Below are 17,345 nucleotides of genomic sequence, written 5' to 3' on the forward strand. Positions count from 1 at the left end.
GATGCAGAATATTCTCTATAACATATCTTCTGATAGAATTCACTTTATATATAATAAGTTCCAATGAATATGCTATATATAATATATTCCAGTAAATGTATTTTACATGTAATATATTGTGATTGAATACATTTTCTCTTGATGGAATATAATTTATATAGGATATTTTCTGATTGGATATACATTCCTTGGTAGAATACACTGTAGATCATATATTATATACAGAATATAGTAGATATAATATATTCCATGTAAAATATTTTTCTCTACATATATTTTACATATTCTATATTCTACATGTAATATATTCCTTATAGAATCTCTTCTACATAAAAGTTCTGAGAGAATTAATTTTTGATCATATATTTTATATTTGATTTTATTCTGTAACCATATTCTTCTGAGAGAAGACACTTATATGTACTAAAGTTCAGTCTCTCCCTCTCTCTAGTTAGATATTAAAAGTGAAGCTTTCCCACAGTGGCTGCTAGTTAAAGAAAAACTCTGTTCTCAGTGCTCTCACAAAACATTAGCTCAGCATTTCCTGCAAGGCTTGTAAGATATCCTTGAGAGCCAGGCCAATCTTACCATACCCCATCTTTAACAATTAAGGTGACCTTATCTAACTCCTTAGTCATCTATAAGTCTGCCCTTATCAGAAACCTCAGAATACAGCTAGACCCTGTAAATTTACAAAGGCAATCCTTAGAGATACAAAGAGATGATCCTCATGATATCTTGGAGTTATTCCTGCTTCCTTTGATGCAACTAATAATGATCTTTAATCTCTGATATTGACCAAGATAATTTTGTTCTGTTTTTTGTTTGATTATAAAAAAAGGTATTGTCCCCTCAATTTGAGGTTTCTGATCAGAGTTAAGGTCATTTGAACCTTCTTTTATTATCAGGTCACATGCCTCTGTTGATAATGATCTTGTTCAGAGAACTGCCTCAGTTTATTCTGATAAAAATTTCAATTGTAACAGCTCTATGAAATCAGGGAAGATTTGTTTTTCTTTTTTTTTCTTTGAATCCCATGGGTCCATGTCAGCTAAAAGAAAGCACTGGCCTAGCCTCTTCAAGATGAACTAGATTTAGCATGGGCCTGATGACAGCTTGGGTGGCTGAGGCTCATGAGCAGCTCTGAAAGTCTGGGAAAGCTCACCACTTACAAAATCAATTTAACTAATGTGTGGATGGTGGTACCATCTGCAACAATGCATATTAATAAAATGGCTCTTTCAAAGTTTTCAAGTTAGGTTTATCTCCTTCCATGAGTTCTAAAGGGTGGCTAGGCTTTTGAACATGTAAAATCCAGTGTTAAAAACAACATAACCACAATAGCAAATGTTACATTGGCAGCTGTTCTTTTTATTATACATATAAAAAGGAAAAAAGAAAGCCATAGTTTCAAATTAAGATCTTGACTCCTATTCTAGTTTATACTACGTTCTAGTGACACTCACCAGCAAAGGGTTTATCCAGCTGAACCCAGTCTTTGAAGACAAAATTGCAATAGTCCTTTCCATGCCAGAATCGAGTTTCCCCATGGAGCTCTCCAACACCTGTCTGCAAACTACGGATGGATCCCGTATCTGCAAGATGCAGCAGAAAGCATGCTTTTAGAAACTCACCAAGGTAAGTCTCAGAGATAGAAGTCCTGTCTCTTATCATCAGAGTTTCTCAACTCTTTTTTTTTTTTTTTTTGTCATTGACTCCCCTTCCCTCTTGGCAATCTGGTGAAGCCTATGGACTACTTCTTTGACTTTTTCTAAATTAATTATTTTTATTTTTCTAATTTTTCCCCCTAACTTAATCATTGAAAGAAATACTAAATTTCAGTTAGTCATTAGTGAAAATAAAAATATCATTATTCCTATGTGACTTCATGGAAGCCCTTAAATGTATAAATGGACCCCTTAGGTACCTTTGCATTTGGATCACAAGATAAGAACTCTTGATTCACATAAATGATGCCAGTAAAGGGAGAAGACAGCCCTGGAAATCAGGGACTTGTTAAATTGGAGACAGGAAAGTTTAGTGAAATTAAGACATTTGGAGTACCATAATTTCCAGAATTCATGCAAAGAGTTCAGAAAGGGGCCCTTAGAAGAAGGAGAAGATTTTAGCAGGAAAAGGTGATTCCAGTAATAATAGCTAATGTTAAGATAAGTATATTATGTGCTGTAGCGGAAACAATTCTGGATTGAGTTTCAGTTTCTGCATCTGCCAATTATGAGGAGTGTGACTTTAGATAGGTCATTTATTTTTCTGGAATGAAATTATTATACTTGTAAAATGAGTGGTATAAGGTCACAAGATGACCTGTAAAGTCCTTCTAGCTTTTGATACTATCTCCTTTCCATAAAAAAAGAGGCTGTGAATAAAAATGGAGTTTTGAAACTTTTACAAGCTCATAAAAGCAGAAAAATAATTGCCTCTGAGGAAAAAAAGAGAAAGAGAGAGACTTTCAGTTCTTTACTCAAACTGTGGGACTTGAATTTGATATTCAGTGATTAGTGGAGTATTGACTGAATTCATTCTATTGAATGTGTCAATAAGGCTCCTATTGCCTTTTAGAAGCAACACTTTCCATCACCTTTTTAGTTGCTTATAATCCATTATATACTATTTGGAAACACAGAACTAACTAGAGAATATCAGGAAAGAATAAAGGAAAGTGGGTTAGGAGGGGAAATATTTCAATGGCAATAAGGGAGTTGGTTTTCTCAAAAAAAAAAAAAAAGTATATGAAATGACTGATGAATAAGGCTTGTATTTACACACACGTCAAAGTGTGAGGGTTTCAGACAGCAGAACACTAGATCTGCCTGCCAGTAACCTATGAAAATTTATGGCAACAACAGACAAAAGCATATAGCAGCAGCAGCAGCACATGACAACATGAGGCAAAGTTTTTTTGGTAACACTTCTATTGCAAGGGTTGCCAGGACTAAAGCAGAGTCAATGGGTTGAGATAAAGACCACTGGAAATTTATAGCACATATAGAACAGAAAAAGCAGTCTTAACAGGGAATAGCACACAATTATACACAATAGTCAGGATAATTTGAATTAACCAATGAAGGCATAGATTAAGATAATCACTGTACTTATAATTAGTATTCTCTTTTACATTGATTACTCATATCCTTTAGTATCTCTGTGGACAGACACAGGTTAGTGGAAACCCAAGGCAAAACTGAGAAGCAGAATAACCTTGTGGATACATTTTGACTTCAGAATTAGAAGACCCGGATTAAAATTTTGTTGTCTGATTATTAAGCAAATCATTAACAAACAATGCTCTAACTAAGGTAAACTATAAATTAAAGGCAAGACTTCAATCTGTGTGGAGGGACAAAGTTTCCATACTGGGAATTCCCTATAATAATACAAGTTTAGATTTAAAAAAATCAAAATGGACATTTAAATAAGTTATTTTGTTTATATTATATTTACTATTTCATCATTTCATTTTATTCAAACAGAGAAAATCCTTATGGAATCTAGGAATTTAGGAACATATTATACATATATATACACACACACACATATGTGCATGAATATTAGTTTTAAATGGTTAAATTCAATCAACCAGTTATCTGAAGAGAAGTTTATACAACAAACTCAACAAGCAGATTCTGACTTCAGCTGGAATCATGACTTGTACTACATTAAAGCACATCTAATTTGTCACAATATAGATCTCAAATTCAACATTCAGAACCATGTAATTATCCATTCCAATTTATGGTTTCATGCTTGAATTCTGGAGCAACATGGCACCACATGAGACATACTATGGTGGGGAGACTACCTGAAGGTCCCTCCATGTGAAGGTCCTTCTTTATTCCCATTCCCCAACTTCTTTATTATTTCATATAGTTATGGCAGGAGAGGCTACACCCATGACATTCTTTCTCATCTTTCTACAGCCCTATTAATCAGATATATCTTATTGCTTTATCACACTTCCTCCTGCTCCCCTGTTCAAGGAAGTTCTCATGGATGCTGGGTAATGATGATGTCCACTGTCAACAAAAAGGCCACACCTGGGCTTTGATTCTCATACCACAAAAGCAAAGATAAAATGGAATGAACCCTGAATGGACAGTCAAGGATCCTGAGCTCTGATTCACTGTCTCTGGAATATCCTTGGGCAAGATGGTTTGAACTTCTCTAAATCATTGTTTTCACATCTACCAAGTAAAAAGCTTAGACTAGATGGCCTCAAAGACCTCTTTTATTTCAGTGATTTTATGTACATGTTTAGAGGAAAATTTTTAAGTTCTGAGGGTAAAATCTATTTGTTAAAAAAAATGGTGAAGATGCCAAGGTCAAAAGGTCAAGAAAGGAAAGGATAAAGATGGAGTAGCTATTATTTTTATCTATACACACATAAAAAAGCATGATGATCTAGAATAACTTTTTTTTCTGAACACATTTTCTATTATTCACTACCTCTTCGTTTTTCCTCCTCCTTTCTTCTTCCTTCTACTTCTTCCCATCTTTTCTTTCTTTTTCCTATTCTCTTCCCTCTTCTTCTTTCTTCTTTCTCTCTCATACATATAGGACACATCCCCTTTATCATTTAACAATTATATCTTTCTACCATGATTCCATCAGGGAAAGGATTTGCAAAAGAAAAAAGGAAGGACTCCATTCAAAGTGTACCAGTGCTTTACCCAATGGGGATGCAATAAATTGATGGTTGATATTACACTAAATAATCTTTATCTCTGTAGGAACTTTCCACGAGTGCTGCATATACTGAGAGAAATTAAAATGGTAAAAATTTCAAAGCACAAATATCTTTTAAGGCCAAATTTGCCAGATTAGAATAGGATATCTCAGTGTACCTTTATCAGTAATGGAAAAGCAAAAACTCATGTTCATGTTTCTTAATATTTTCCATTCTAATTAATATGAACAATCCAATTTTAAATCCATGGATGATCTCATCTGACTGCTGCCTACAATCAAGATTACTCATTACCTTCTATAAACACATATAGAAAAAATATCCCCCAGCAATAAAGATCTTAAAGTATGGTACTTTCCCTTAGCTTTTGGAAGGTCATTCTCCTAACTTTTATTTTTTCCTATGCTCCTGCTGACCACAGTTGCTTGTCTTAATCAGGGGCTTCTTTTTCTTCTTCAAGTATTTAAATGGGGATAGCTCTAAAGAGTCCATCTTTGAAGGTCTTTTCTTTTCTTCCTCTATCCCTTACTTCAGTGACTTTATCACCTTAATTTGTCCCAGTGATCCATTCTGTTAGTATCTTTCTAACTATATACCCAGGCCAACTTTTCCACTTCCAACTTTTAATTTTTTCCTGGATGTTACATAGAGCTCTCAGAATATCTATGCCCTAGTTAAGGTACTCTGTCAATAACTATCCACTGAAAACAATAGCTCATGAGCCCCCATCTGTGGGTTGACTTTGTCTTTAGTCAGCCAGAGGAATGAAATCAAACCAGAGAAGAATATGTTTAAGAGTAAAATACAAAGACTAGATAGATGGTGTAGTGGCAGAATGTTAGGTCTATAGTCAGGACTATAGACACTAGAAAGTGTCTGAGACTAGATTTGAATTCAGTCTTCCTGACTTCTCAGACACTTTCTAGTGATGTGACCCTGGGTAATTCACCTTGTCTCAATTCCCCAACCTGTGAAATAAGCTAGAAAAGGAAATGCAAAGCACTCCAGTAACTTTGTCAAGAAAACCCCAAATGGGGTCACAAAGAGTTGGACGTGACTGAAATGCTTCAACAACAACAAAAACTTTGTACAGAGATTCAGTTTGCTGAATAAATGAAGAAATTTCTCAAATCTTCTCTAGTAACAATTTCAGATAGGTAACAGCCTTGTTGTAAAATTTTTTTTTACTAAGAAATTAAACCTCCTGAGCAATAAACTGGGAAAACATTATTATATCCAAATGATCTGATAAAGTGATAAAGGCCTCATTTCTAAAATATATAGAGAATTGACTCAAATTTATAATAGTTCGAGCCATTCTCCAATTGATAAATGGTCAAAGGATATGAACAGACAATTTTCAGATGAAGAAATTCAAACTATTTATAATCACATGAAAAGGTGCTCCAAATCACTATTGATCAGAGAAATGCAAATTAAGACAACTCTGAGATACCACTACACACCTCTCAGATTGGCCAAAATGACAGGAAACAGTAATGACCAATGCTGCAGGGGAAGTGGGAAAATTGGGACACTAATAAATACATTGTTGGTGGATCTGTGAATGGATCCAGCCAATTTGGAGAACAATTTGGACCTATGCTTAAAAAGTTATCAAACTGTGCATACCCTTTGATCCAGCAGTGTTTCTACCAGGATTATATGCCAAAGAGATCTTAAAGAAGGGAGAGGGACCCACATGTGCAAAAATATTTGTGGCAGCCCTCTTTGTAGTGGCAAGAAACTGGTAACTGAATTGATGCCCATCAATTGGAGAATGGCTGAATAAATTATGGTATATGAATGTAATGGGCTATTATTCTGTAAGAAACAACTAGCAGGATGATTTCAGAGAGGTCTGGAAAGGCTGACAGGAACTGATGGTGAGTGAAATGAGTAGAACCAGGAGATCATTGTAAATGGCAACAACAAGACTATACAATGATCAATTCTGATGAACGTGGCTCTCTTCAATAATGAGATGATTCAAACCAGTTCCATTTGTTCAGTGATGAAGAGAGCCATCTACACCCAGAGAGAGAACCATGGGAACAGAGTGTGGACTACAACATAGCATTCTCACTCTCTCTGTGATTATTTGCTTGCATTTTGTTTTCTTTCTCAGTTTTTCTTTTTCTTCCTTCTTGATCTGATTATTTTTTGTGCAGCAAGAGAACTGTATAAATAAGTATACATATATTGGATTTAACATATATATCAACATATTTAACATGTATTGGACTACCTGCCAGCTTGGGAAGGGAGTAGAGAGAAGGAGGGGAAAATTTGGAACAAAAGATTGGGCAAGGGTCAATGTTGGGAAAATTACCCATGCAAGTGTTTTGTAAATAAAAAGCTTTAATATAAAAACTTTAAAAAAGAAATTAAACCTTCTGGCTAAAAGTTGGTAGGGTTTTTTTTTCTTTGGTTTTTTTTTCCTCCCTAGTAAACCAAATGTATTCACTCATTGAAACTAAAAAAAAATAAAATAAAAAATAGTAAATTGTTTCTAAACAAAGGAGTACTCATGAATCAGTTCAGAGACTGAGCTTCTCCCAAAATCTAATAATTCTGGGGGGAAGCAACACATGAAAAATTACAGGAGAAAGATTGATTTTGTTAAATCAGTTTTTGGATTTAGCAGGATTTTTTTTTAACAGGAATCTGCCATGGTCACCAATCATCTATTAGAACTATTTTCTGGGGTTTTCTAAAGTATACTATCATATCTTCCACAAAGAGTGATAATTTGGTTTCCTCATTACCTATTCTAATTCCTTTAATTTCTTTTTCTTCTCTTATTGCTAAAGCTAGCATTTCTAATACAATATCATATGGTAATGGTGATAATGGGCAACGTTGTTTCACCCTTGATATTATTGGGAATGCTTCTTGTTTATCCCCATTACATATAATGCTTGCTGGTGGTTTTTACTGATCATTTTAAGGAAAAATCCATTTATTCCTATGCTCTCTAGTTTTTTTTTTTTTTAATGGAAATGGGTATTGGATTTTGTTAAATGCTACTTCTTGTCTTCTTAGACAACTATCTTCACTGGTATCTGTTGAGTGTAAGAATCAAGCTATCACCACATCAATCCAAACTACCTCTGAGATCCTGATTCCTTCTCATCCTTTTCCAAGCCCAAGCTACTCCTCTTTCCATTAATGTATAACACTGAGCCCTCATTCCAGACTCTAGTACCTGGCCCACTTCATAAGTACCTGGATCATTAATTTCCCTCTGACTCCAGTGATTTCCCACATTCATTTAGTTTGTCATTGATCTACAATTTGTCCTCACATAAATATAAATATATAATATAAAATAAATATAACTTAAAATGCATATTCAAATCTGCTACTAACTAATCATCTCATTATTGAAGAGAGCCACGTTCATCAGAATTGATCATTGTATAGTCTTGTTGTTGCCATTTACAATGATCTCCTGGTTCTACTCATTTTGTTTTTACCCTGAACAAGGCAGTTGCCTTCTCTGATTGATTCAAACAATTCTAAGACTTATCTGTTGCATCACAGATCTACATGGAGGATATTGAGGAAATCATAGATCCTTGATTTTTTTTTTTTTGTTGTTATATTATAAACTTCCAGAGGGCAATTATCACACCACATATATGTTGCTTTCTCTAATAGTAATCAGCAAAGCATTGGGTACATAGCCGCCACTCCACAAAAACATAGTGAACGAATGAATGGATGAACACTGCATGGATAACGTACTGATCCAGAAACACCACACACTCAAGGGGACTAGACAACAGGCAAGAGCAAAAAGCCAAAGCTCACAGAGGACCTTGCCTGCATCCCCCTTCACTTACCACCTCCAGAGCCTGCGAGTCTTTGTTCTGACTCGCTGGAATGGCGCAAGAATTTCAAGTGGGGCCTTAACCCTCGAATTAAATGCTGGCGACTTCTACAGTGATTAAAATAACCTGGAGAAAGTTAAGATGCTCTTTTTTACAAACTCATAGATAGCAAGCATCAGATTAGCAAACTATCACTAAAGATCAATATAAAACAGATTGGGGCTTTTTGTTGGTTGGTTAACTTCAAGAGTTGGCTAGAAATTATAGTATTGATCCATGACATCAGGGAACAGGGAACAGAAACCTTTGGGATATAAATGACTGAGCTCCAGAACAGATAATAAATTGATGAGTTATAGAGAATCTCAAATGAGCTTATGTAAGCATAATGTACCATTGTTACCACACAACTATATGCAAGGACAGATTGAAACTGAACTTTAAAATAAAAAAAATCTAGCAGAGCTTTGTTAATAATTAATAGGTACTAATTATTGTCCTTCCTTTTGCTTATATATGTATCCACAGTATTTAACACAGTTCCTGGCACATCACAAGCATTTAAAAGTGCCAACATTCTTGGCTAAGAGTGGGAAGTTTTCTTGTTACACAATCTAATTTTTTAGTAACTTCATGTTTTGGTATGCTACTCCTGGAATCTGTCCTTCTTTCCTTCCTTCTTCCCCTCTCTTTCCTTCTTTTTCCTTTCTGATCATTTCCTTGCTTCTTTCCCTCCCTTCTCCTTTCCTGTCCTTCCTTCCTTCCTCCTTCCCTCTCTTCTTCCTCTTCCTTTCCCCCTTCTTTCCTAGCAAGAGGTTGTGTGTGTGTGTGTGTGTGTGTGTGTGTGTGTGTGTGTATCTTTTTGTTTTGACCATTTGAGGCTGGAAAAAACTGATATGTTTTAAAATGAAGCATCAATCCTAAGGAATATAATGATGCCAGGAAAGAAGGTACATGATGGGTTGTCAGCAATTTATTATGTTACTCTCCAGGGAAGTGGACAAATAAAAACATAGCCTGTTGCTATAGAAATATGAACAGTCAGAGAGACCATGGAAAGGAGGATCACTGTTCAAACATATAACCTTCCTCTCAACAGTGAGATGGTGGACCATGGGTCTATTGTCTCAGTCATGGTAGCTGTACTGGATGATTGTATTTAAATGTCTTTTCTTTGTCATCTGTTACAAGGAAAGTACCAAAAGGGATGGACTTATTGGAAAAATGAATACTCAAAAGAATCTGTGATTTCGATACTGCAGTTAGTAAATGAATATGGTATTTAAAAAATCATGAACAAAACTGGATTTTTTAAAGGGAAGTTCACAAAATACAAGGACCAGGACTTACTTGAAGCACTATCAAGGCTGCTGATGCTATCGGCATTTTCCATATTGTGCCGATATAGCTGCCGGTAAAGGCTGAATTTTGAGAATTTCCTTCCTTTACCCACACCTTTCATTCTAGAGTCAGACTCATCAGTGCTTTTTGGGAATGGGAGATTGATTTTAAGTTCTCTTTTCCTTTTCTGGTTCAAGTCTTCATTGGATTCCCCTATCTCCCCCTGCAGACAAAAACAAATGAGCAAAAATTTTAAAAAGATGCTCAAAATAGGTTATTGCAACACCCTCCATCACCACCACCACTAAATTAAACCAAGCTATGGTATAACGTTTATAACTTAGTTTGGTTCTCAACAGTTGCCTCAGAGAAGTGCTGAGACCAACTACTGACCAAATAGCTGTACTATTTGAAGGACAGACTGAAGGCTGAACTTTAAAATAAAGAATCTAGTAGAGTTATGTTAATAATCAATAATTACTATTATCACCCTTTCTTTTGCTTGTAAGTATATCCCCAATATTAGCATAGTGTCTAGCACATGATAAACACTTAATAAATCTGTCCTTCTTTCCTTCCTTCCTTCCCTTCTCCCTTCCTTCCCTTCTTTCTTTTTTCCTTTCTTCCTCTTCCTTTTTCTCCTTCTTTCCTCCTCTTCCTTTCTTCACTCTTCTTTCTTTCCTTCCCCCCTCCTTCCTCCCTCTTTCCCCCCCTTTTCCTTCCCCTTCTTCCTTTCCTTCCTCCCTCCTTCATTTCTTCTTTTCTTCCTTCCTTCCTTCCCCTTCCTTTCTCCCTCTTTCCCTTTAATCATTTCTTCCAATTGCATTCACTTGCAAGGTAAAGAACGCTTGCCAAACATTTCTCCCTATCTTACTGTGAGGGAAAACGTTGACTGTCCCACGGTGACTCGTTTGACACTGCCCACGTCAGTCAGCCTGTGTTCATTGTCATCCCATCTTCCATAGGCCAAGTCTATTCCACCAATAAAGGCGACTGACTGGTCTATGATAACAAGTTTCTCATGGTGAGCCCACAAATACACAGTGGAAGAAACATGATCCGGGTGTCTCATCACCTGGAAGGAAAATAAGTCAACAACTGGAAAAAACTTTTCACAAAAAAAAAAAAAGTTGACACTTCTTGGTGTTACAGCTGTAAAATAGATGCATTGTTAATAGATCTAAGCACTGAAATATTAAGTTTATCAAAGAAAATAACTTATAATCAATGTTGAATAATAAGTTGATATTTGTAGAGTATTTTGTGACTTACAAATCCAAATCACATGTGTTCTCATCAATGGAAAGAAATGATTGATACCTACCCTTTTTACATGCTCCCTAGCACTGCAAAAAATTGAGGGATGATCATTCCTTTTGAATCTAAATATATCTTATAAGGAGAATGCCAATTGTATTAATTATAGATTTATTTAATTGAAAAAAAGTTGGGAAACCATTTTCTTAGTGAGTAGTGTTCTTGACTGGGAGTCATGAATACCTGGATTCAACTTCCATTTTCATTTTTATTTTCACTTTTTTTTTTTTTTTTTTTTTTTTTTTTGCTGAGGTAATTAGGGTTAAGCGACTTGCCCAGGGTCACACTGCTAGGACATGTTAAGTGTCTGAGGCTAGATTTGAACTCAAGTCCTCCTGACTTGAGGGCTGGTGCTTTATCTACTTTGCTACCTAGCTGCTCCACAACTCCCATTTTCAATGAAGTCCAAAAGCATTTCTTAAGCACCTACTATGTGCCAGGAACCAGAACAAGGAGCTCACAAACTGATGAGGGAAAAACATGCAAAGAACTTTACATGATATATACAAGATAAATTTAAAGTAATCAGAGCATCTCGATGGTACAGTGTATAGGGTACCAATCCTGCAGTTAGGAAGACCTGAGTTCAAATCCAACCTCAGAAATTTAACACTTAGAACAGAAATTTAACACTTAGTAGCTGTGTGACCCTTGGCAAATCAATTAACAATAATTACTAGAAAGGGACTTCTCTGAGCTATAGTTTCTTCATAGGTATATTGGGATAAAATAAGTATTCTGAAGTTCCATTAAGACAACGTATGAAAAGCACTAGACAAGTGTGAAGTTAGTTTAACTCAAAACCAATTATTCTGGCTATTAATGGACATTGTTCAAGTGACTTATATGTAAAGTATTTTCATTTGTAAAATGAAAGTGTTAGGTTTGATGCCTTAAGCCCAGGCCAGCTATTGATCTTACTATACTTACTTACTATACTATACTTACTATAGACTAACATTTTTATTCTGTCCAACTCTTCATGACCTGAATGGAGTTTTCTTGGCAGAAATACTGAAGTAGTTTGCCATTTCCTTCTCCAGTTCACTTTATAGATGAGGAAACTGAGGCAAACTGTGTTAATGACTTGTACGGGATCACAAGGCTAAATTTGAACTCAGGTCCTCCTGACTTCAGGGCTAACACTCTCTCCATTGTGCCAACTAGCTGCCTAAAATCTAACATAATGGTAGACTGACATGCCAAAATATTACTAGGCTCATTATTTTATGCAACAATAAAGACAGTCTTGCCCTAATAAAGGAAAAGTGAAAGACTGAGGCTCGATAATTTGGCTCCAAACCTTGCCTCCCAAAGTACTTCTGTATAAAATATTCTGATCATTTTCCAAGAGGTTTATTTTTTTAAAGATCTGAATCATCAGGCTATTTGCATTACCCATTCATTTTGACTGGCCTTACACTTGTAGTGTTGGGCCATAAAAATTGCCGAAAGTGCAACGGACATTATAATCATAATTGTCCAGTAGAATGTAAGCATCTCAAGGGCAGGAGGTTCATTCTTGTCTTGGTATGCCCAGTGTGTGGAAAACAGTAGGTGCTTAACATGCTTTTTAAACTAAATTCTGGCAAAATTAATATTTACAAACTTTAAACATCAATATTTAAAAGAAATTAGGTCTTTCCAATTGTTTTTCTCCTTTTATCTTATGAAATATATTTTGATCCTAACTATTTTGATGAGCAGGGAAAATGCCAAATAATTCTAGGAGTCAAGGGGTATTTCAACAACAGCTTCTAATCTTTTGGTACAGAGCCAATGATCACTTGCAATCTCTTATCACATTGACTCTTTGTACCAGGGCGAGCAATAGATGAGATATTATTGATAGGAAGAACAGGGGAAAATGCCAAGAGATTTCTTCATTCTAACGGGGTTCCTCTTTGACCTTCTTTCTGGAGAACCTTCTTTAACTGATGACTTGTTTGCCATGAGAATATCAGCCAGAAGGTACATTTTGATCATCCTAACCACATATGGAGGCTTGTTACTGATATTTAAATTCATCCAGTGGAAAATATATCAAGAATGATTGCCAATGCTAGGAACATATTAGCAATTCCCAAGCCACTCAAGTGGCTTCTTAAAATAGGTGGCAATCATAAAAAGGCACAATAAGGTTTAATATCAAAAAATAATTCTTAACATATTTTTCCTTTACAAGATAGTATGGGCTGCTTTGGGATGTTGTGAGTGACAATCCTACCATTAGTTTTGCCACTTACCCTCAGAGCCTTGGACTCGTACTTAATTTGCAGTTGAAACTTCCTTAAATGTGTTATCTCTCCAATTATAATGTGAGATTCTTGACAGCAGAACTGATTTCAATTTTCTTTTTGCATTCTTAGCATTTAGAACAATGCTTTATACTTAGTAAATGCTTAATAAATGCCTATTTCGAATATCCATTTAATCATTCATTCATCTGTTTCATCCATCCATCCATCCATCCTTTAGTGTAGGTCTTCAAATATAAGCTGGATGATTATTCGTTATATATGAAATGGAGGCAACCTTGTCAGGATACAGTTTGGCCTAAGTGGTCTGTTAAGGCTCCTTCCAGTTTTGAGTTAGCTCCATCAACACTGGGGCATAATATGCGCTCTCTCTTCCTCCCTACTCCACTCCCTCCCTCCCTTCCTCCTTATCTCTCAACTGGAGTTGTGATTTAATTAATCCAGTGAACTCTCGAGGGAGTAAACTTCCACTATTAATGCATGTAAGCATCTTTTTGGCAATTTACACTCTTGGAGACCTTCCTGAGACACTAAGGGATTCAGTCATTTGCCTCGGGTCATTGAGCCAAATAGATATTAGAGGCAAGATTTGAATCTAGGATATCTTGGCTTTTTGGCTGGATCACTCTCCACAGTGTCATGCTGCCTTCCTCTCCTTTTTGAACAAAAATAATTTTCAGGGTTTTGTTTTTTGAACATACACGGTGCTCTTAATAACGCCTGATGCAAAAGGTCCAGAGAAGTGCTTTAGATTCCCGTGTAAGTGTAAAAAGCCCCTCAGTTCCCATTGCAGACCTTTATGTTGGGGTGCAGGCGCATTAAGGTCCTCTTGCTGTATTCACTGTTGATGCCAAGGGCCAGTTCTACCTCTTTGTAGAGCATCACAAATATCCTCACCCCTTGTTGCTGTTAAAGAGAGAAAAGAAAAATACCTGGTGGTTAAATGTTGTCAGTGGAAAGTCTCTTTCTTCAGATCATTTAAAGGCTGTGGCCATCAGAAGCCAACCTCTCTCTCCCCATCCACACTAGTTCCAGGTAAAGTGACAATCTCTTGTTTCCAGTACATGATATTTCATTTCCCACCTCCATGATTTTGCCTAGGCTGTCTACCTGCCTGGGATATTCTCCTTCTTCACTTCAACCTCCCAGAATCTCTACTCCATTCAGTATTCAGCTTAAATGCCATACCCATCTCAAATTTTTTTCCCCACTTCTCCTTATTACTGGCATCCTCCTCACTCACTGCTTGGTTTTTAATTTATCTATATTTTATTATTTATTTATATGTACAAGTCATTTTATTTCTCCAGTAGCACACAAACTACTTGAGGGCAAAGACTGCCTCAATCTTCTTACGTCCCTAGTACCTGGCACCTAGTAGGTGCTTAATAAATGTTGAGTTAAATAACTGAACTGAAGGAAAGAATCTTTTCTACCAGTCTTCATCTAGTTATCCCACTGAGAAGCTGAAGGAAGCAGAGTAACTAATAAAGTCAAGAAGGATGAATACCCAAGCTGAGTGGGCTTCTAGTGCCTGTAGCCATTATTGCCTTTGGTCATTTTGAGGGATATTTACCATTTAAAATTTTACAGAGATTCAGATGACTGGTTTGGGTTTCTTTGTTCACTTAGAACTATATACAGACAAGCTTCAGATTTGCTCTCAAGCATGGCAAAGTGACAGTAAGAGAACCTTTGATGCATTTAATCATGCTCAATATTGCTAGCTTCTCAAGAGAAGTTTTGCATGGAAAGGGAAGGGAAGAAGGGAGGAAGAGAGAAAGGGAGGAAGGGAGGGAAAGAGGCAGAAAGGGAGGAAAAAAGAAAGGAGGGAAGGAAAGAAGGGAGAGAGGAGGGAGGGAAGGAAGGAAGGAAGGAAGGAAGGAAGGAAGGAAGGAAGGAAGGAAGGAAGGAAGAAGGGAAGGAATATGGAAGAAAGGAAAGGAGGGAAGATTCTATGAATAAAAATTAAGAGACTAATTATCCAAAAATAATATATTTACATGGTTAAAACAAAAACTGAACAAAGTAAAACGTCATTTCTTCTTCCATAAAATCTCTTACCTCCAGCTCTTTCTCTTTACCATAGGACCACAAGCTTAGTTCAAGCCCTCCTTGCTTCCTCTTGCCTAGATTACACTGCAAGGACCTCCTAATTGCCCTCCTCGGCTCAAACCTCTCCCCAGTCCAATTCAAAGTGATTTTTTTTACAACTCTAATTTGGTGATGTGGCTCTGTTTCTCAATTAACTGCAGGATTTTCCTATCACATCTAAGAGAAAATAAAAATTCTTCTGTAAAGGCTTTCACAGCCGAACCCCAACCTGTCTTCCCATTCTCAGGAATCATACCACACGACACAAAACAGCCAAACTGTCCTTCTCACTGACCCTCATACTTGAATTCCAACTCCCATCTCCAAGCTTTGGCAAAGGTGGTTGCCTTCCCATAAAAAGAATGCCCTTCCTCTTTCCCTCGGCAGCCATACAGAATTCTTCTTTTTCTTTAGGATCCACTTCAAATATCAGCTTCTGCATGAGACCGTCTTTAAATACTCACAGCTGCTAAGGCACCTCTCCCCTAATTACTTTTAATTTAACTAATTAATTCTCTTGTTCCTTCTCCTCTAAATGAGGGGAAATTCTACTGGTCTTCCAGAAGATATCTCCTAGTTTATGAACTGTTCTCCAAGGGGGTCCTTCTCTCTATGGAGAGGGGTCAGTCTCCCCAAAACTGCATCAGAGTTTTATAGGGACATGTTGTCTCCCCATAGAATGCAAAGTCCTTCTCTTTGTACTGCAACTCCCAGAACCTACCACAGAGCCTGGGACACAGGAGACACTTAAAGGAATACTTGTTAATTGATTGATCCAAGTCTCCTAACTCCAAACTTGGGGATCTGTGGGCTAAATATAGGCTTCCTGGACTTGAGCAACATGAAAACTTGTACCAATCAGAACTAATTTTTGAACAATGAATATTTTTCCCCCCAAATTATAAAATGGTTAGGAATAGCTAGGTGGTGCAGTTGTTAAAGCTTAGCTCTGGAATCAGGAAGAACAAGTTGAAATTTGGCTTCAGATACTCTCTGTGTGACTCTGAGCAAGTCACTTAATCCTATCTGCCTCAATTCCTTATCTATAAAATAAGCTAGACAAGGAATGGCAAAGTATTCCAGGATCTTTGTCAAGAAATCCCCTAAAGGGGCACAAAGGAGACTAAAAAGATTCAACAACAAATAAAATGGTTAAACAGTAAGAAAGCACAAAATCATGAGTCAGCCTGGACATGGTCTATCATGGGACAAAATTCTGGGAGAACTGACTCAATGAATTAATATGCTACCAGCTTCCTGTACTCCCACTTTGGTCAAAAGAATTCACGAGATAAGAAGGAGAATATTCCAATATTCCCAGCATTAGAGGGATTTGGGTTGGCAGAAACTTATTTTATTTTATTTAGGATTGGAAGAAATTTTAGAGAGCAACTAGTCCCCACTCCCTTACTTTACAGATAAGGAAACAGAGGCCCAGAGAGCTTAAGGAATTTAGGCAGGAAGTAGCAGAATCCAGATTCTCATTGAGATAATCTGACTACAAAGCCAGACACTGAAACTATAAACTAAAGTGAAGGATGCTTCGTGCTGTTTCTTTCTTTTTTTTCCATGACATAATCTATGCTGAGGGCTTAATTTAATTTATTATTAACTTATTTGTTTACTTTATTCTCATACATTAAGGATTTTTTGTGAGCACAAAAAATTACAACCTTCCTCCTCCCCTCCCCCCCAGCATTGGAGGATGGGTTATAAGGGGACCAAAGGAGCAAAATAACTTGAATTTTAAATTTCATTATAGAGGAGGAGAAAGAAGGCTGACTCAGGGTTTAG

At 36.5% G+C, this 17,345-nt stretch overlaps 1 protein-coding gene across 1 annotated transcript in view; it reads right to left on the bottom strand.

Annotated features, from left to right (window-relative positions):
* The window catches only part of PLD1 (phospholipase D1), a 201,881-nt gene that overhangs the window by 74,675 nt on the left and 109,861 nt on the right, over positions 1 to 17,345 (bottom strand). Inside the window, exons 13-17 of the mRNA XM_051983176.1 lie at positions 14,253 to 14,363; positions 10,757 to 10,957; positions 9,892 to 10,105; positions 8,554 to 8,667; positions 1,467 to 1,595 (exon numbers count right to left, since the gene is read on the bottom strand). Of these exons, the coding sequence (XP_051839136.1) occupies positions 1,467 to 1,595; positions 8,554 to 8,667; positions 9,892 to 10,105; positions 10,757 to 10,957; positions 14,253 to 14,363 (769 nt within the window). The remainder of the gene's footprint in view (positions 1 to 1,466; positions 1,596 to 8,553; positions 8,668 to 9,891; positions 10,106 to 10,756; positions 10,958 to 14,252; positions 14,364 to 17,345) is intronic.

The sequence above is a fragment of the Antechinus flavipes genome, chromosome 3 (assembly GCF_016432865.1).
Source record: "Antechinus flavipes isolate AdamAnt ecotype Samford, QLD, Australia chromosome 3, AdamAnt_v2, whole genome shotgun sequence".
Taxonomy (NCBI): Eukaryota; Metazoa; Chordata; class Mammalia; order Dasyuromorphia; family Dasyuridae; genus Antechinus; species Antechinus flavipes.